Source organism: Magallana gigas, chromosome 6 (assembly GCF_963853765.1).
Source record: "Magallana gigas chromosome 6, xbMagGiga1.1, whole genome shotgun sequence".
Taxonomy (NCBI): Eukaryota; Metazoa; Mollusca; class Bivalvia; order Ostreida; family Ostreidae; genus Magallana; species Magallana gigas.
The window spans coordinates 26,645,923-26,666,061 of NC_088858.1; the positions used below are offsets into that span (position 1 = coordinate 26,645,923).

At 35.7% G+C, this 20,139-nt stretch overlaps 1 protein-coding gene across 1 annotated transcript in view; it reads right to left on the minus strand.

Moving 5' to 3' along the window:
* The window catches only part of LOC105327226 (dynein axonemal heavy chain 6), a 54,756-nt gene that overhangs the window by 7,853 nt on the left and 26,764 nt on the right, over positions 1 to 20,139 (minus strand). Inside the window, exons 45-76 of the mRNA XM_066089161.1 lie at positions 19,810 to 19,836; positions 18,453 to 18,691; positions 17,957 to 18,226; positions 17,158 to 17,645; positions 16,962 to 17,050; positions 16,626 to 16,845; positions 15,878 to 16,048; positions 15,186 to 15,353; positions 14,589 to 14,615; positions 13,906 to 13,941; positions 11,634 to 11,723; positions 10,896 to 11,093; positions 10,066 to 10,431; positions 9,530 to 9,711; positions 9,194 to 9,302; positions 8,678 to 8,803; positions 7,987 to 8,241; positions 7,571 to 7,702; positions 7,364 to 7,459; positions 7,061 to 7,201; positions 6,570 to 6,785; positions 6,366 to 6,484; positions 6,111 to 6,222; positions 5,806 to 5,927; positions 5,380 to 5,509; positions 4,924 to 5,038; positions 4,626 to 4,762; positions 3,965 to 4,305; positions 3,413 to 3,630; positions 2,822 to 3,064; positions 546 to 779; positions 174 to 384 (exon numbers count right to left, since the gene is read on the minus strand). Of these exons, the coding sequence (XP_065945233.1) occupies positions 174 to 384; positions 546 to 779; positions 2,822 to 3,064; positions 3,413 to 3,630; positions 3,965 to 4,305; positions 4,626 to 4,762; positions 4,924 to 5,038; positions 5,380 to 5,509; positions 5,806 to 5,927; positions 6,111 to 6,222; positions 6,366 to 6,484; positions 6,570 to 6,785; positions 7,061 to 7,201; positions 7,364 to 7,459; positions 7,571 to 7,702; positions 7,987 to 8,241; positions 8,678 to 8,803; positions 9,194 to 9,302; positions 9,530 to 9,711; positions 10,066 to 10,431; positions 10,896 to 11,093; positions 11,634 to 11,723; positions 13,906 to 13,941; positions 14,589 to 14,615; positions 15,186 to 15,353; positions 15,878 to 16,048; positions 16,626 to 16,845; positions 16,962 to 17,050; positions 17,158 to 17,645; positions 17,957 to 18,226; positions 18,453 to 18,691; positions 19,810 to 19,836 (5,628 nt within the window). The remainder of the gene's footprint in view (positions 1 to 173; positions 385 to 545; positions 780 to 2,821; positions 3,065 to 3,412; positions 3,631 to 3,964; positions 4,306 to 4,625; positions 4,763 to 4,923; positions 5,039 to 5,379; positions 5,510 to 5,805; positions 5,928 to 6,110; positions 6,223 to 6,365; positions 6,485 to 6,569; positions 6,786 to 7,060; positions 7,202 to 7,363; positions 7,460 to 7,570; positions 7,703 to 7,986; positions 8,242 to 8,677; positions 8,804 to 9,193; positions 9,303 to 9,529; positions 9,712 to 10,065; positions 10,432 to 10,895; positions 11,094 to 11,633; positions 11,724 to 13,905; positions 13,942 to 14,588; positions 14,616 to 15,185; positions 15,354 to 15,877; positions 16,049 to 16,625; positions 16,846 to 16,961; positions 17,051 to 17,157; positions 17,646 to 17,956; positions 18,227 to 18,452; positions 18,692 to 19,809; positions 19,837 to 20,139) is intronic.

Here is a 20,139-nt window from a genome sequence, read left to right on the forward strand (position 1 = left end):
TCAAAGAATTACTTCAAAGGTTGAACCAAAATAATTTTTGCTTCCAATTCTCCCCTCCCCCTATTTTTTCCAGAGAATTGCAAGGTAGAATAAATCATAAATAAAGTAGACATATGCCATAGCATATGCTTCAAAAAATGTCCAGATTAGCACATGATATTAGTTACTCTTACTTTTCTACTATGGCCTGTAGCCGAGGCATGAAGGAGGCTGCCAGATGACAGTTCTGTAAGAACACCCAGCGTCCCTTTAGAATCTGGGCCTTTGAGATCAGCTCCTCGGCCTTGGGGCCTTGATCTCGCCCCAGGGAGATCATATCCAGGTGCAAGGCACTGCCCCTCAGCTCCTCCGCAAACCTCACTAACTGTGCCAGGGGGTCTGTACCTATAATGAAACAATGTTGAATTTTTTATCTTACTTGTACTACTGTTGCAGCAGTACACTATATAAAGAAATAAAATCACAAGTGGATTCTGGAAATAAAGGATATTATTTTTTATTTTTGAAAAATTGACTCACAAATTCAAGCCATGACACATGCATACCTGGTGAGAGGATGAATATGAGAGGAGTTTTAGCGGTGGAGTCATCATAAATCTCCTTCAGATCAAAAGAACCGGTGGATATAAAGTTGTGGCCCAGGTGTTCCTCCACAAACTGCCTTATAGCTGTCATCAACGCATCGGGGCGCAGGATCTTGATGAGGATCAGCCGATGGAACCCTGACAGCTTCTCCCAGGCAAAGATTGTGCCGTATTTATGCTGAGGGTCTTTGCCAGCTTTATCAAAAAATATCCCAAAATGAACAATAATTTTTTTTCCAATTCTCCTTTTCAGTTTTCATATCAACAAGGCACTGTATAATGATATCATCAGTTTACCTGAGAGAAAAACCTGATAAAATGATAATTGAACTACAAAAAGAGTTTTTCCACAATATTAAGAAACTAGATGATATCATCTCAAGGTGGAATGTCCCTCTGATAAGAGAGATAACTTCTGTAAAAAATAATATCACTTTGTTTCTGTTAAGTCCCAATTATTAAGGCATGTAACAACAAGGGAGGTGGTGCTGGGCCCCAATATTTGTTGGAAGGCGATACACTTATTTAAATTCAAATATAGAAAAAGAAAATTTGAACGGAATGAACTGAACCCCAGGGTTCTTTTGAAGCAGGGCCGGGGCAAAAAAGAAAAGAAAACTTTTACAAAATATTAAAAGAAACGTATCAGAATGATAAAGTATTTATGAGGCATTATCTACATGATTATTCCTCCCCCTCTCCCCTTCCCCCCTCTCGATGGATGAATTCTTTTTTTAAATATAACTAAATTTTATGTACGGTATTAGTTCAGTACATGTACAGTACATGTTTGATGTTTTAGGCCAGAGAATATTTGGATGGAATATTTTTATTTCTCTATTTACAGCTCGTTCACAGAGCGGAATGAATTATAATTGGGAAATTGTGACCAAGACAATTACAAATTCTAGACTTAGTTATAATCGTTTGAAACTTATAACATTTCAAATGTTTAAAATCGAAGAAGGCTTTTCTATTCTTGGGGAGCAAATATGGGAAAACAAAATAAAAAAAAAACAATATCACATTTGATTTAAGACAATATATCCCTATATTAATATCATACCAATTACTGGAAGATTATTCACTTGATCTCCTTTTAGTGTTATAACAAAATGCTCTGGTTTACATTTTTAGGATTTCTCAATTATATGGATCCATTTACTATTATTCACAGAGCGGAATGAATTATAATTGGGAAATTGTGACCAAGACAATTACAAATTCTAGACTTAGTTATAATCGTTTGAAACTTATAACATTTCAAATGTTTAAAATCGAAGAAGGCTTTTCTATTCTTGGGGAGCAAATATGGGAAAACAAAATAAAAAAAAAACAATATCACATTTGATTTAAGACAATATATCCCTATATTAATATCATACCAATTACTGGAAGATTATTCACTTGATCTCCTTTTAGTGTTATAACAAAATGCTCTGGTTTACATTTTTAGGATTTCTCAATTATATGGATCCATTTACTATTATCTTATCCAAATTTAAAAACAGAAAACCTTTTCTGAAAACTTAGAAACTGTGGCAATTTATCATGCACGATTTTTCATGCACTGTATGTAAAACATGTGTCTAAGGTAAAGAAAGATAACTCTTGCTGATTGAAGCAATTTTTGTTGCAAACCTATACAACAACGTGCTATTCTGAACTAAAATGCAGAGCTTCAATATGTTATGTAATATGAATTGAAAATGTATATAACTATATATTATTTTCATATACATTTTATATTTTTAATTTTATGTTGCGATGGTATAATTTTGCGTTTTTTAATCACTATGTCTAGTTTTCTTCATATCATGATTAGACAAATTATCAATTTTTGAAAAATCTAGCAGCGCTTCATCACTTCAACTTTGTTTCATATGAATTGATTGTTATTGAATTTGATGAAAATCAATACGAACATTTTAAAAAAATATATGGCAAAATTAATAGCAGAGGGATATTACACCTTAAATGTCATACTCATATATCTTTGACCTTACTAAGTACAGTTGAACTTCGATATCTCGAAATACGTTGGTTATGTCGAAGTGATTTGAATGTACCAACCACTTTTTTAAAAAGTATTTTACCCTCGATATCTCAAATACTCAAGATATCTTGAAGTTTTTAAACAGCTCCATTTAGTTTGAGATAACAAAGTTCAACAGCCACTGTACATAGTACATGAAGAAAATCTTGATGGCTGCCAAATATATGACTTGAGTACTCACTAAGCTCCTTGTAGCTAGTCTGCATGCCTTTGAACGGATCCTCCATCTGTTTCAACAGTTCCCAGTGGACATGGTCAGTGATCAGACTCCTACACAGGCCGTCAAAGCTGGGCAGGCTGCTGTCCAGGTGCTGGCACTGCTTCCACATCGAGTCTGTCACCCAGATAGGAGGTACCTTCTTGTGTGGAGCATCTGGGTCCCCAGATCTGGCCTGGTATTCAAGTCTCTCCATTGGGGTCAAACCTTGCAAAAAAAAACCAAAAAACCAATTTTAAGCTTTAATCAAATCTAATTGTCCAATGTCAGTATACTTTTGCCTCTTCGAAGTTAATTAAGCTTTCAAATATTGTATATCCTGTTAATTTCAAGATGAAATTTTTTTTATTTTCACATCACATATACCAAGAATTCGTAATGAATCTCATATTATATCAGATTGTGTGCTGATAGATACTTTTCAAATTGCAAAATATTACAGAGTTACACAGATTTTTACAAACTTTGTTACAAACAACCCCTCCCACATAAATGGTGTAACATCAGAAGACAAATTTATACACTTTTTTTATTCACATATCACATTGAATTTACCATCATGTTCTTGTAGCACTTTTTCATCCATCATGTTAGCCAGGATGTTTCCCTGTAGGAATAAGCTCCAGTCAAAGTCGGTAATCTTTCCGATGGTGGTGACATCTTCGTACTTGTCGTTGGCCCTCATAATGCTGGAGCACAGCATGAAGGAGAAAGTCAACTGGTGGTTGGCAAAGAGTGCCACCGACACCACGCGGTAGATACTGTAGGTAAGTCTGGAATCAAAACAATAAAATGCGTGTATTGACCCAAAAAAAATCCATGACAAGTAATAGAAGTCTTGATTTGTTCATAGAAGGCATAGCAAACTTCTAAAGCAACAAACACTGAGGTAAAAACAGTAGATTTATATTTAAAGAGATAATGTTTGTTTGATGCATACATTAGTTACATCATGCTGGTATGGATGGCTTGCAAAAATGTAGATACATGATAAACTTAATATGTACATGGGCATAATTGTTGAGCAACAAATCATTGAAGCAGGAGCAATGCTAACACAATTACTTTGTGTTCAATTTCCACCTTTTTAAAGACTACAATACCCACCTAGTTATCATCTCCAACATGTGCTTCTTCAGCTCCAGGGGGTTCTCAGCCGGGGTTTCCTTTAAGACCTCGGCAATGCTGGGTCTAGGGGTGGAGGAGATGCTGCCTTGTCGACTGGTGGGCCTGAGGGTGCCCACTAGGTGGGCCACACTGGACTTCCTTCTACCTGCCCTCTGCCCATCCTGCAGAAGGGCGAGGTCTGTCTGCCCGTGGGTCAGCGTCTGGTTGCTGATACAGGAGATGAACATATCCTTGAACCAGTCCAGAGAGAACTGGTACATGACATCTATCTGGGCCAGGTCAGCCAGGACAAAGTACAGGGTTGCACCCCTTGTAGCTACCTTTAAATAGTGAAAATCAAAATCATGAGAGTACTGAAAAGCATTCGATCGGATTTTCTTTATGTTAGAGGGGAATAATGAATATAATCATAAACATTAGTCAACACTTTAGGTTTTTGTACATTATCAATGACAAACACTGTCAGATTTTCACCCTCAACACAATTTATTAAAGGTAACATATTTCAGCAGTTTTCTTAGTCTAAACCTAATGTAAAAATTTGGTTTTCAGTTATTCAGATTTGGACTTTTGCTGTTGAAGAAATCAATACAATTCTTTCCTCAAAAAGTCTTTGTGAAAAGACCTCTGTTAAACTTACAGGTAGGTAGCGTTTCCTGGCCAGGTTGAGTTTTTTCTCGGTCTCCTCGGACTGGGCCACTCTGTTGGTGATCTCTGAGGACTTGCCCTTACTCTGCTGCAGAGTGTCCACCAAGTCCTGGTCGTCCAAAATGTGACCTGAATACCATGTCAACAAAATGTTATAAATGAAGTGTAGTGAATGAACAAAAAATGCTTGTCACTGGTGAATTGTGGGAGTCAAAATACATTTAAAGAGATAAGACGCGCACTGGCGTATTCTAGTTGTGTTTTTAAAGAAAGGTTGATACGTGTTTTACCTTCAGTGTTTTGGAGAAGACTAAGAGATCGATCCTCCAGATCTCTTAGTGACTTCACATCATCTGCTATACTTCCCAAAAGGTCACTGCGCTGACTCTCCAGAATTGGTTTTTCCTACCACAAGTAAAGCAAAAGTTTTACAAGATGTATGTTAAAGTTATTGTATTTCTGATTTTATAATTCCTAAATAAATGAATTAAAAGTAATTGCATTTAAAAAGTTTTCAAGCCACAAAATTACTTTCTACCGGGAAATATTTGCTTGTATCTTATTTTTATCCTTATTCATTTCATTGTCTTTGGTATTATATATAACAGGGCTTAATCAAAATGGTATTAAAAATTGAAGTGAAATCTTAAGTGTTATCACGATAACACAGGATAAAAATACAATGATATGACAACGCCCTGTACATGTATTGGAATTACACTATCTGGTGGCCAGCCATTACCTACCTGTCTGACAACAGCAGACAAGAGTTGTTCCTGGAGGCCATCGAATGTGACAGTAAAGTTGATAATGTTGACCTGGATGTAGACAGCAGGGAGATAGTGGGGGTTGGCTACAGAAGTCGTCATGTATAGCCTGAAAGAACACAGAAGACCATCATAGACAGTACAACAAAACTGTCTCAATGCTACCTACTAATATGGTGCCTTTGGTATATACCGGTAAATCTTGTATGATCTTAACGATTATGTGAGTTTGTTTGAAATTCAATGCAGTGATTTTTAAAATGATATTATTGACAAGTTTTACATGGATGACAAAATTCTGTACATGTAAGTGCTGATTATAATACAGACCTATTCAAATCTGAAATTGAGAGTATAGTATACATGGTGTATCTACATATTTACACTGTGACTTTTTAGAGTTACCTGAATTTGGCGTTGTACTCTATTTCGGTGTCTCCCAGTTTGATGACAGTCTGTCCCCCTCTTTGGAATGTTTCATGTAACAGTACAGGTCTAAGGGCAGGGTCTAGCTGCTCCGACACATCCTGAAGTCACAAGTCAAGTTTTTAAAAAGAATACAATTACAGGTATGTCAATTCAAAAGGAAAGGTAGTCAACATTACCTTGAAAAAATAAACATGGAAAACATGGGTATTTTTAAGGTAGATTTTAAAAAAGATTACCATCTAAATAATTCTTATGAAATAATCTATAATTTAGACCCATACCTTGAGTAACATGGGCTGTCCTACTCTGATGGCAGTCTCCAGAGCTTTCATGTAGTTTGGATCTGAGGCATCAACCACCTCCAAACGATTCCCCTTCCTCTCTTTAATATAACTTAAACAGAAAAAATCATATACTATACTCATTTCTCACCCAAGCATTAAAATGATATCTATATGAACTTTCTCTGTCAGAGTAAAACAAGTTTCAATTTAAATAATTAAATTCATCTAATTTTCTCTTCACAGTTTACTTACTTCACTGCCTGTCCCTGCGGATCAATGAAGAGAGGCCATCTTTTTGTCCTCTTTACAATCAGAGCATTTTCTGTGGAATGGTTGTCCTGTGGCAAGCCTTTGTTTTGCCATTTCAGGACCTGCAGACATAAAATTATATTAGCACATAATACACGAAACTCTCAAACACTCTCTCTCTCTCTCTGCTTTGTCTAATCTCCTAACCTGATATGCATCCACTGTGCTTTTGACTAGATCAAACTTTTGGGAGATTGGAATGGTGTACTGCCCACACAACTGGATCCAGGAAGAGACCAGCTCCTTGCGGTAGGTGGCGGTGAACGGACCTATGTACGCCACAGAGGCTGCCGCTATTAGGGTGTCCCCAACAAGTCCAGACAACTTCTCATCCAACAAATTGACTGACTCTGCCCATCTCACCTGTGTAAGGCATAATCATCTGATAAAATTCTTTTAAAAAATGCATTGAATGTCCCAGTCATCAGGTATCCCTGATTTAAAGAAAAGGACTGGTAAGCGGATAAAACTTTTTCTCCAACCCCTTTGTGTAAAATGAATAAATACATTGTAAAAACATTGTAAAATGAATAAATACATTGTAAAAATATATTCAAATCAATGCTGATTGATTTTGAAAAGTTCAAGAACAATCAATATCTATTAAGCAATCTATTGTAGAACATGTTGTGTCTGACCTTTTCACCTCCCAGGGCGTCAATCAGAATGGAGGCTCTCTTGAGGCGAAGGCCTGTGGTGATCCTGTGCTGTTTGAGGGACTCTCTCTGGTTCACACTGTCCTTGTACTGTTGTTGTAGCGTGTCCAGATGGTCTTGAATCTATCAAATAATTAAAACAACAACTTATCCAATAGATTTATATCAAATCATTGAGCTAAATGAATTTTCTGGACTTAGCAGAAACAATGACTGGCAAATCTCACTTCTTCTAAAGTTTATTTGAAAAGACCTTAAAGATAACAGTTTTAAGGGCCTAGCTACCTTCTTGAGACTCTTCTGTTTCTGGGCCAGACTCTGCTCTGCCAGCTGTAGGGCCTCCTTGGCCTCTTGTACTCTCCTCTGTTTTGGTTTTACCATCTATGCAGAGAAATATTACTTGATAAAAAGCCTAAACTACTCAAAAATTTAGATAAAATCCTGACTTTAGAGCAATCACAATAATGATTTTATCATTTCGGTCTGACTGACCTTGTAGACTTCATTGTAGTGCTCTAGGGCCAACACCCAGGCACAGATGGATTTACAAGCATAGGACACTGTTCCAACTTTATCCGGATTGAAATCCGGATTCTTCGAGTATTTTTTCAGCTTGTGGAAAACCTATGAAGAGTGAAAATTCTAAAGTACAAATCAATATGAAATTTATTTCATAGAAAATAAAAATAAAACTGTAATATGATTTGCAATAAATTACATTTAAATGCATGTCACCTAAAATTGAAAATACGGTAAAACAACATACATTTTCATGTAGCTAAATGCCAGAGAAGAACAAGAATAAAAATGTCTTTACTATAACATCAATTGTTTATTCTCATGGTTCTTATGACTATATATGTTCAACAAGATTCGTTCTTAATTTTAAATTTTAATCATATCTTCACCTTGTCTGGTAGGCTGTCCTTGTCTATCTGTTTCAGTCTCTTTAGGAAGTTGGGGTCTCCCAGCAGTGTCTTGGCCACACTCCACTCTGGCTTCTTCTGCAGCAGGATACATACGGCAGCCATTACTGTCATCACCAGGAACGGGGGCTTGGTGTACACTCGGATCTCAGAAATGGCCGCCTTGTCCAGGGTGTCCAGAGCCTCTGTAGCCATGAACAGGGTTGGGATGACAGAGGACAGGTCTCGCTGACATTCCTGTAATAAAAACCCAAAAATGTTTTTTCCTCTTTTTTAAACAAATTTTTAATACATGTACCAACAGTTCTTTGGAATTAAACAAAAATTACTCAAAGTTTGCTGCAAAGCACACATTTTACATGCAGAGAAAACATGATGTTAGTTACAATGGAGTTACTGGATATGGACTTCTAAGGGTAATTGTGTATATATGCCCCATCTTTTAAAATTCAGCATTGACAGCTGTTTATAATTTTAAAAATATGCCTTGTAAAATACATTTTTAATGGAATAAATAACTAACACAACAATCATTGGGATCATTTCCATAAAACATTTCAATTTCCATGAAACCACACAATGAAATAGGGCAAGGTTATCCCAATGAAAAGTTTGATTTCTGAACTGCTATCTGTCACAACTGATCGGGAAGACTAGGAGGACATTGACTTACGTCGGCGTAGTCCTGTACAATCTGGGTCTCCCTCTGCATCACGCCCTCCTCCTGCTCCACGATCTCCTGAACCTCCTCCACAGCCTCCTGATCCTTCTTCAGCTGCTCCAGTAGGATCTCTGTGTCCTAGGCAAAGGATACAAAGGATATAATCCTACAATCTATTCAGTTAATCTACACAATTCCAAAATACAGAATACTTCAGTCAAAGAAATACTTAAATCAAGTTTATGCATACTAAGTTCATAATAAGATTCAAGATATGAGGGAATGAACCTGACTCCCTGGTTAAGTATGAATTCTTTACAGGTGTGATTGCTATAGATGTGTTTTACTGTATATGAATCTTGTCCTATTCAGTTTCTAAAAGGAAGGCTGACTTAATACATGCAACTATTGCTTTATCATTACAAGTTGATTAGTACTGCAAGTCTGAGTTGTACATTGGAGCACAATATCTCTGCATTAATATTTTGCTGGGATACATAACCAAGGTGAAATGAATGCACTACATACTCTTTGTTTCTCTTCAATCTTTGGACCAAGAGACTCAAGTTCCACAGACATTTCTCCAACCAGTGAGTTGGCCTCAGACAATTTAAACAGACCAACATTCAGTCGATTTCTGTAAAAATGAACCATTTAATAGTACTTTTTTCTATGTCATAACTGCTCCATTTTTTTTTTCAAAAAAAGAGATCAGACTTTTAAAAAAATATCACGCAATTTTTTCAAAATGAAGGTTCAGTAATTGCTTAGCTAATAATATAAAACTTCCTTCACCTTCAGTAAAAATTTCAGTTAAAACTAAGTTCCTAGAAAATATGACTACATAAATGATGCCAGACTCACTTGTTGTTGACAAACTCTGCCTTGTTTTCCTTGAGCATCTTGGAGTAGAGTCGGATGAGCTCCATGTAACTGCTGGGGGTGGAGTAATAGTGCCTCCTCATCTCCTCCCAGTACCGCACCGACATCCGTCCAATCGACTTGTGGATCTCCACACAAACCTGGCCAACCTTTGTCTTCAGTGCCTATAGGTAACAAACAGGTGTTATATTCCCAGCTCTGAGGGCCTGTATCAGATCATCTGAGTACAGAGCCATTAGAAATATAAAAATTTCCAGTCAACATCATTTTATTCCTCATCAGCACAATTGAATACAATGTAGTATCATTCTATTACTTTATGATTATGATAAATAACAGTATTTGGGAGAGAAATTTATGTTTGGACAGTACAAATGTACTATGAAGAATAACTGACAAAAGCTGAAGCCTTTATTTACTGGTAAACAATATCTGATGTAAATAAGTAAATGTACATGTGTATTGAGTTCTGCAAGACTGAACTTCAATCGAGAAACATTTGAGTCATCTCTACTGACCTCAATATCTGATCCTTCACTGGTGATGAACTCAGCATTGGAGAAGAAGACCTGAGCCACATTGAGCATGGCATCGTCGTCCCACTCATCGTACCAGTCAATGGTACAGCAGTTTATTAGGGCTGGGTTCATGCGGCAGCGCTGGCGGAATTTTCCACCAGCTGGACTCATGGTGAGCACCACGTGGAGGTTTTGTCTGACGCGGTGGATAAAGAACTGGTACACGGACTCCTGGGTGTCTGGAATGTCTGCCTCTGAGGCGGCCTGTTTGAGATCCATTCGGATTCCATCCCTCTCCTCGGAGTCAAACAAGTCTGGAACCTCACCAGAGTTCAGGATACAGTTTATGTCCTCCAAGAATGATTCCTAAAACGAGCACCCAATAATGGTTATACTATTACCAATTGTTTTAATATTTTGAAACAACATGCAATCATCATTCTTTTATAGGGTGACTCAATTTTCATCAATTTTATTGATACCTCACATCCGAAAATTACTTTGTATTACACATTTGTAAATTTGTAAACACTTTAGTCATCTCACAGTAAAAAAAAAATATGTTTCGATGTTCCCACAAACCAGTTATATTAACAACTCGTGTTAATTAGCTCATCCATTGAATTGACATTAATTTGTTCAGCTGGCACTGTTAGAACTATGATCAGACATTTTTTGAAACTTACTTACAGGTATCAGTATTTAATTTTGTAGATAACAACTGACATTTTCTATACAATACTGACTTTAAATACTGTTTATAGATTTAACAAAACACTTTCTCCTCCAAATTGCAACTTATCATTACTCCAGTACTAAAAAATTCTCACCTTGACAATGTCCGAGTCTGTCAGAAGGAAGACGATCTTTGCGCCTTTGACGCCGCTGTACCTGAACACCTTGGTCAGGTCCTCCCTGAACTCGGTGGTGCCGTAGCCACGGTGGAGGGAGAGCTTGAACAGTTCACATCCCGCTATGTGACTGGCCAGCTGTACAATGGTGGACTTGCCTGTCCCATCCATACCAACCTGTGGAAGTGCACCAAGTTTAAATTTGGTTACAGTGAAACATGCTTACTGGTACATCAAACATATCATGTATTCAGCCTGTAACAACATTTTTACCATAAGAGTAATATTTACTCATTTCAAGCAACTACAACAAAATTATTATACTATTATATTGAATAGATAAAGTTGTAACTGGGTTAATTAAAAAAAAATAAGCTGTCCTTGGCAGGTTGCTAAATCAGAGATATGTGAAAGCAAATTAGGTTATCTTAGATTCAATTTACAGAAAAAAAATTCACTTAAATATGAGTTTACGAAAATTAATGTTACTACAATATATCCTCAGAAATACTTGACACTGTGGGTTTTTTCTCATCCAAATAGTATGTATTGTTAATGAATGAATTTGAAAAGGGCTTTATCATCTAATATCAAAACATAACACTGTTTAGGTGAGTCTAAAGCAGGAGAAAATATCTTAATATTTTAACTGAGCAGAAAGAACATGGGGCATGACATATTCCTCTAAACAGTAAATGTCCTCTGTGTGACTCTTACCAGCAACATGTGACCCCCGGGCTGCCTAAACACCCTGGCTGCCCGTGTAATGTGTTCCACTGCATCTTTGAAAAACACCATCTGTGTAGCCTGAACAAAGGAAAATCCTCAACATTTACTTCAATCTCAAAGTAGAATGAATCAATACAATATAGTGGCAGAAATTGGTATGACAAGCAAACTTTGCGTTCAAATGAGCATGATTGCGCAAAAAAAAATATCAACAAATTGAACAAATAAATTTAATATCTTTATATTAGATAAATAAATATAACTTTCAAAAGTATAAAAATATTCATCGTATGAAAATGGAAAGAAATTCAAGAACTAAGAACTGTTTTCATTAAATTCACACAGATACTTTAATTGTGGCTCTAAACGTAAAAAGTAAGGCCTTATGCTTCTTACCAATAGCATTTCACCCTTTTCTTAGTTCTATAAAACTATGAAATCAAACACTGTGAAAAGGATAACTTTTAAATTCATCACAAAGAAATTCCTTTCAGAATTCTTGAAACAAAATGATTCAATGAAACTAATACAAATTATTTGATAATAAATTTTAAATCACTTTGACCCTTAAGAAATAAATTCAGATGATATTGAGAATTTGACATAACCTATAAAAATGCTGAATGAAATTTTTAGAATCTTTCCGGATTTTTTTTTTAAATATTGAAAAAATTGATAAAAAATTTCAATCACAAACTAAAATTTTCATATAAAATGAGTGAATAAAATTAAATCCTAGTAGTTCAAAATGAAATATATAATGAAACTTTTCAAATTGATCAAATTCTAATGAAAAAAAATTAAAAGTATAATAAAAAATAAAAGACACAACTAAAAAGAAACACTTTCAAGTACAGAAGCATGAATTCAGTTAGAATTGTAAAATCTATTTTATGATTGAAAAACTCTCAGATATTACCTTGATTATCACACCAAATATATTTAGCTAGAAAATACACAAGTAATATTTATCCATTAATAATGGATTAATCCATTCATCTTATTAACTTTCATTCCACATGTTAATATATTTAAATGAACATGAGTCAAACTGCTGAAAAAAAAAGAAATTGAAATTAAATTTCCACCAAAAACATTCCCTTTATTTTCCTGCACCAACACCATTGATTGATTGTTATGTATTTGCCACTTTATACACACAATATTGAGGTGGGTTCTAATGTCTACAGGTGCACCTGGGTGCATGATGATGGTGAATAATACCGTAGTGTACTAATTCAATAGTATCTACTATTTTATAATTATTAACCCATAGGTCTGAAAGCCATGCATGCATAGTGCGATCTACTGATTTGTTCATTTTATTCTCCATATCTTGTTGTCTAAGAACAGTAAAATATCTTGAAAACTTGTACTGTTGTATTAGAATATTTGAAATACATTCAACAAAATAACCTTGCCCTAACCGCATCGAATCAGTCCCAGTTTCTATCATATATTTGTCCAAAAATAATTGTATTTATTGTTTCATGAATATTTCAACTACGGTAAATATAGAGCAAATAATATTTAAGAGAATTCCATATTTGAGCAATAGGAAGTACTTTATTACTGATAGTACATTGTATCGGTAATTGGTATCCATGTAAAATTGACCCCAACCTTACACACTGTGGTTAGAAGTTCATCTCACTTGTTAATATTCATTACATGTATTAAATTTGTTATTTCTCCTTAATGTACACATACATGCATGCATCGATTCAAAAAGCTATTTCAGAAGTATCAGAAAAGGCTGCAGACATTGGATATTTCTGTACTGTACACAAAGGGGTGGGGGTGGGGTAAATACCCGTACATTTTTATTATGACCCATAGATATATAAAGCAAGAAACATCCAATAGAAGAGATGTAAGAGTGGCCCTGCCACAATGAAATTAAAACCCTTCTTAGGGTTAAGGGAAGAAATTGAACCGAGAAGAAAATCTTCCAAGGTCTATTACCAAATGTGTCCAAAATTACCAAACCCATTGTCAAAAGAGAAATGTCCTTACATTATTCTTTAGTAGAGCAATATAGGCATTCTGTATGGAAAAAACATCTCTTGGAATCAATCAATGCAAATAAACACTTAGTATATGCTGATAAAGTTTAAAATATGGGAAGGGGAGGGTGGGGTGGGGTGGGGGGGAGGGGGGGTTTGATATCTGAAATAGCCTGTTCTTTGATTGACTGATACGAAGCTGTTATTGACTGCCATTACACTGTTTGTTGTTTGGTTATTTCGCTCTGACTTACGGTCAAGGTTCTATACATCATTTTGCTGCTATCTTCCTTTAAATTCAACAAATTTTCATAAATTAAAATGATTTTCAATTAATAATTGTCTAGGTATTCATGTGAGAAGTAGTGAATGATGAACAAAATCATGTGTCACAAATTTTGTGTAATTATGACGATATCTTTATTTTCTACTTTAGTAAATAAATATATCGTCATAATTACACAAAATGAAATATAATACATGTATATATATTAATTAATTCATCTGTGAATTTACTGGATTTTGTAAAAATGTATTTGATGAGAAAAAAAAGCTGAAGAGATATACATGTATATATAAGCATTCACTTTTTAACCTGTATACATAATTACATATGTTTACCTAGATGTAGTTGTACATAGCACACCCCCAAAATTATGATATATGCAACAAACTTGATGTGAAATATTTAAACAAACATTATTAAATACATTGTAAATAAGAAAAATAAATATATATCTGTGCTTAATAATTAAGAATTTGAAAAATATCAATATAATATATAAGCCTTTTACCAAATAAAGCAGAATAAATATAAAAACACAAACTCGGTTTTTGTTTGGCTGTGAACCTATTGCCTGCAATTCTCCACAACAGAATATATAGGCTTTATTATATAACAAATACACATTGTGTGATGATTGCACATTATTGCTACCTGATAGTCAATAGGTTCTTCATGTGGCTATAAAAAGAATGCATCATGTCACATGCATTACATGTATCAAACACCAAGGAACGATCAACAACATTGTGTGCCTTAGTGTAAAGTACCTAACCATCGACAGAGTGATCCAGACTGCAACAGGAATTGTAAATATAAGGCTAAAACAATATGCCATGTTGATGCTCTACAAACTTGTAATTAATTGACACAGTATATTTTCAAAAATTTTTCTAGTTAAACTGAATTATAAAAAAAAAAATTACATGAACTTATAAAAGTGATAAAGAATCATTAATAAATCGATTCTCCAGATTGAGCGATTCAAAATGAGATTTGAAGCAGTTTTAGGATATAAAGTTGCCTCTAACTGAACAATAGGTTGCAATTATTGCTACAGGATTCAATATAGGATAAACAGACTAAAAAAAAAAAACAAACAAACAAATGAAATAATTCTTTTTGTTTTAGAAAAACAAGCAAGCAGGCAGGATTGAGTATGTTGAACATGAAATGGAAGGAACACTGGCACAAGAATAGGGATACATTGTATAAATCACAGTCTCTCTGTGGTTTTTTTCTTTTGTTTACCTTGGTGTTGCCGTAATTCATTCGGAGGTAGTACTCCTCCAGTATCTGGGAGAGCTTGTTGCGGTCCGACATGGGGTGGTACACTCGAGCGGTCTTGGATTCCTGCAGCTCGAAGAAATCTCCAAACAGTACCTGCTCCTTCATCAGTTTCTCCTGACTCCATTTGACCTGATAGGGTATAAAGAGGGGAGACATTTAAAAAAATAATCTACAGTTACTGCAAACCAATTTTTATTTGCGAGAACTCTACTAGGTGATATACTGTAGATTCCGAATTAAACGCAAGGAATTAATATCCGTGTAAATTGCAAGAAGCAACCCTTACGGATTATAAAGTCTTGCTTTTATTGTTCAGACAGTTGAACTATAGCATTTTTTGGTTAAAAATTGGTGCTTGCTATTTCATATTCTCGCTATTTGATACATAATAGTGGAGTCGCTGAATTAAGTACTCGCGTAAAATAAGGAATTTACAGTACCTGTGGCAAACTAGTTCACATTGACTAATCTTGCAATCAAGTCTATGTTTAATATCTTAAACAGATACAAAAGACTTTAAAAGACTGTGTACACATGTAACATAATATGTACGACAACAACGGTCTTGCAAACTTTGCAAAATAAAAGGTGGTTGAGACTTCTACATGTTGTTAAATCTATAGACTTCATCATCAAAATGGATACCATATTACCTTGAAGTGGTCATGTAGAGTGTCAGAAAGAAACTGGAAGAAGGTATCTCTGTCTTCAGCACAGATGAGACGATCGTGGAACACGCGAGTGGCCTCATGAGCAAAGAGCTGAGCCACATTGTCCTTGCTCACTATCACGGACTCGTGAGCTTGTAGGAGTCCTTGTATTACCTACAGAAAGGTCTCTAAACTATAGGCTACATGATGATCAAGTAATCATGATAATGATACATGTATAAAAATTGTGTGTGAATAACAAGAAAAGGAGGGTAAACTTCATACTACCGTAAAACATGGTTAAAGCGAACACGCTTATAATGAATTGACGCTTACAGCGAAGTTAATTTTATTCCTCAAGTCTCTATTTCATGTTGTAAACTTGGCGGATATAACGAATTACACTTATAACGAAGTTAACTTACCCGTCCCTGGGACTTCGTTATAAGCGTATTTGAATTCAAACATGCTGTGTAATTTTGGGGTTGTACAATTTGAGTGAATTTAAATTCAATTGAATTTACATCCTTAATCAATCATGAAACACAATCTTTATTACATGTATAAAATTTTAAGAAAGTTTAAGTATGTCCTCATTTGTTTGTACGAAACTGTCATTCCATGTAAGCTGGCTCCCATGAACTTAGATATTTCTCTCAGTTTGTGTCCCAATTTTTAATTAATAAATCTGCAAATTTTTTTTGAAAATCAGAATTTTAAACTCAATATAATGAAATATAATCCCCTCTACCTTGGACAAGTCTCTGAGATTGAACGTGTAGTGAGATTTCGCGGGCGTAGGCAGCATACTGCCACACATCCTGTAGTACACAGCAATGGCCGCCGACACTAGGGGGAGCTGCAGTTCAGTCACCTCAGTGGCAAACTCGCCCTCTTGGAAAAAGCGACCTAACTGCACTTGGTAGATATGTTGAAGGGATCTTGTTGATGGCTGTGGAAGGGCAAAGACACTGAAAAAGAAAATGACAAATTTTTGTGATTTTGTATATACAGTCTGCCGTTGGTTGCATTTCTCGTATCTAGTCTAGCTTCTTTAATACATATCAACTAGTTGACAATGACTTACCTGAAGTGTTTGAGCAATCGGGGACTGATGGGGTTCCTGCCTCCCCCCGGGGGACCACAGGCTGCCACCACATGGACGTCATAAATGTCCTGAAAGATGTAACCTTCCATGTCATCAAGCTCACCAAAACATTAATCTACAATATAGTCTATGTTATGTTACATGCTTCATCAAAAACATGCCAATAATCACATACCTTCCAAACAAGATGAGTTTTCCCAGCGTGATAAAATCCACCCAGCTCTAAAAACTGCCTCAACAACTCCAGAGGGGGCTGGGCTCCATACACCTCTGGGGCTGGCATGTTCAGGTCGTCAACAAACACCAGCACTTTCCTCCCACGGGGGGCCCCCATTGTGTCCTTGCCCTTCTTGATCAGCTTGTGCATGATGTGGGCCTTTAGACGGGCTGACGTCGTCTGGGCCGAGAACTGAATCATGGAGCTTATGATGCCTGTCGTACTCTTGGGTTTGGCCGTACCCAGCAGGACGTCAATGTTCTTGGACTCGTCAGTGTTGTCCATCTCAGTGAGTTTGGAGATGCTCTCCAGTAGAGCATTGGACTTGTCCGAGTAGCTGAGGATCTGACCTAGCACCGTGCCACTCTTGGTGGATGCTCCTCCCTCTTGTCCTAGTCTGTGTAGCATGTGGTTGATAATGGCCGATTTACCGACTCCAGATTCACCTATGTACAGTAAAGTCAAATCACAATGAAACAAAATTCCAGAACAAGAATCGATCACCTTGTATTTATTTATCTTTATTTTGATTTTCTGACTCCACATAAATCCATGTACGTTAAAAATTCAATGATAATGAATCAAAATTCCAAAACCAGAATACAGCTCTTTATTTTATATTTAAATAAAACTGACACATTACAGATATCATAGATGTCACATTCCTTGCAAATCCTGAAGGAATGAGCAATGGTAACTCTTTTGAAAATCAAAGTATTGACAGCTCCTATATCACATGATGTTTAAAACCACCAACCTGTTAGAAGCACTGGATGCTTGTGGAGCAGTAGAAGTCCTGATAAGAAAGAGAAGCGAATGAGGTCCACAGTGGGGGTAATCTCGGCCTCCTCCCTCTTCTTCTTGTGCCCCCCTGAGACCCCCATGGTTTCCCCTATGGTTATGACCGCTCCCTTCTCTATTAGAGACTTGGTTTTGGGGACCAGAACATCCCAGGCGACAAAGTTACCAGACTCCATGTCAATGAAGTAGGCGTAGATAGCCTTGTTTCCAGTTGGCAATCTCACACCTGAAATCACAAAATATGAATTGATGGAAACTTATACCATGCAGTATTTTCATTCTCTGATATGTTTAAATTTCCCTGACTTCAGGCTCATTACGCACAAAATGTTAGTTTACCATAATTATAGGAAGTTGATCCCATTTATAGGACGATGGAGCCTGTTTTTAGCAAAAACATTAAAAAAGTATAAATAGGTCGACTTCGAAGAATTGAGCAGGTAAAAAATTACCAAGAGGTGGTTCCACTTCAAACAACTCGTGCATGAAGTTGTCGAACTCATTACAGATGTTGGTGTCCCTCTCTCCCTTGTCCTGGCCCCTCCTGATCATGTCGTCATCGTCCCCGTCCTCCTGACGCTTGAACATCCCGCCCATGCTCCAGGTGAACGAGAACACAAACAGTTTGCCCAGCATGTTCAGCAGCTGGCCCGGGTTCCTCTGAAGATAATACACCTTGTCCCCTTGGGTGCTAATAATGAGAAAATGTGTGTAAATCTTACTAAAGGGAGATAATCTTGACAGAGATAATCTTTAAAGATTATGAAATCAACATAGAAATTATATGAAAATGCAGCAACCTTCATATACTGAGATTGCTTGCATATTTAGATAAAAATTATGACCTTAAATCTTGATGGTGACTTACAATGTTGTAGTAAAATACATTATAAACCCTATTCATAATTGACGTATTCATATACATTTGTACACAAGTTCCTTGCTTTTTAACAAATTATTTATGTATTTTTTTTACATTCTGAAAACAAATCAAGTTAAATTCCTCTTGGAAAAAAGAGAGAAAAAAAAAACCCAGATGAAATTGGTAATCAAAGTAAACATGTGTAGTACGTGGTGTGCACTGAAAATATGAAAAAAAAAAAAAAAGACAAGGCCTAAGAAGCAATTAATATATCTGTTGAAAATTGTTGAAAAAAGTTTTCACGTTCTGAAGCTAACCCCCCAACCATAATTCCTAAATAAAAAAAAAACACAAAATATGACTCTCATTGATGATGATCATCAAAAAATTAACAATGAATTTAAAACCAGACTTGCATGCTAATATATAGTTGGCAAACCTCAAGTATACGACAGCCTAGATGTCTACGTAGATGTCGCTCTCTGATTCCACACAGATACTTACCTTTCTTTAAATATTTCAGTTATCACATAAATCAATGATTGAATTAACTGTCCTATTGAAGAAGTATTTATTACAGTACAATTCACTCAATATCACTGATAATGAAAACACATGAAAGATAAACAAAATGATATCCACTCTCCAGCAAGCAAATCTCCTTATAATTTATCTACATAATTATGGGGTGTTTTTTTTTTACCTCTTCATATCAAATCTAAAGTGAATAAAACTTTGTTTACTTATAAGGTCCTGTTTAAATGGTTTTACTGAACAAAGGCGGCATTAAATGTTGTTTTTTTTCATTTCGAGTTCTGGAAACTGTATGTTTCTTATGAAGCACAAAAAGGAAATTCGAAAATAGTATATCAACAAGAAGAAACTTTTGAAAAAGATCAACGATGCACAAAACGTCACGTGTGAAAAGTGGAACACCATTTACTTACATATCAGAGTGGGTAGAACTAACAAAACTTCAGAAAAAGAAAGAAAAAGAAAGTAACATAAATAGCTGTCATTGTCAAGGGAGATAACATAGAAAAAATCAGTAAATTCTAACTACCTAGTAAGGTTAGTAAAACCGGTGTGTATGACCCCGACCCTCTCCCATTTCCAATTCATAACTTATACCACAACATTTAAGGAAACACTGTGATAGTATTTTTCATTATCATTATAAGCGTCACCTTGAATTAACTTCATCATGTTAACATTTTGTTGATTTTTATCTTCAATACAAGATGAGAAGTATCAAAATGTATGTTTGGAATTGCAAT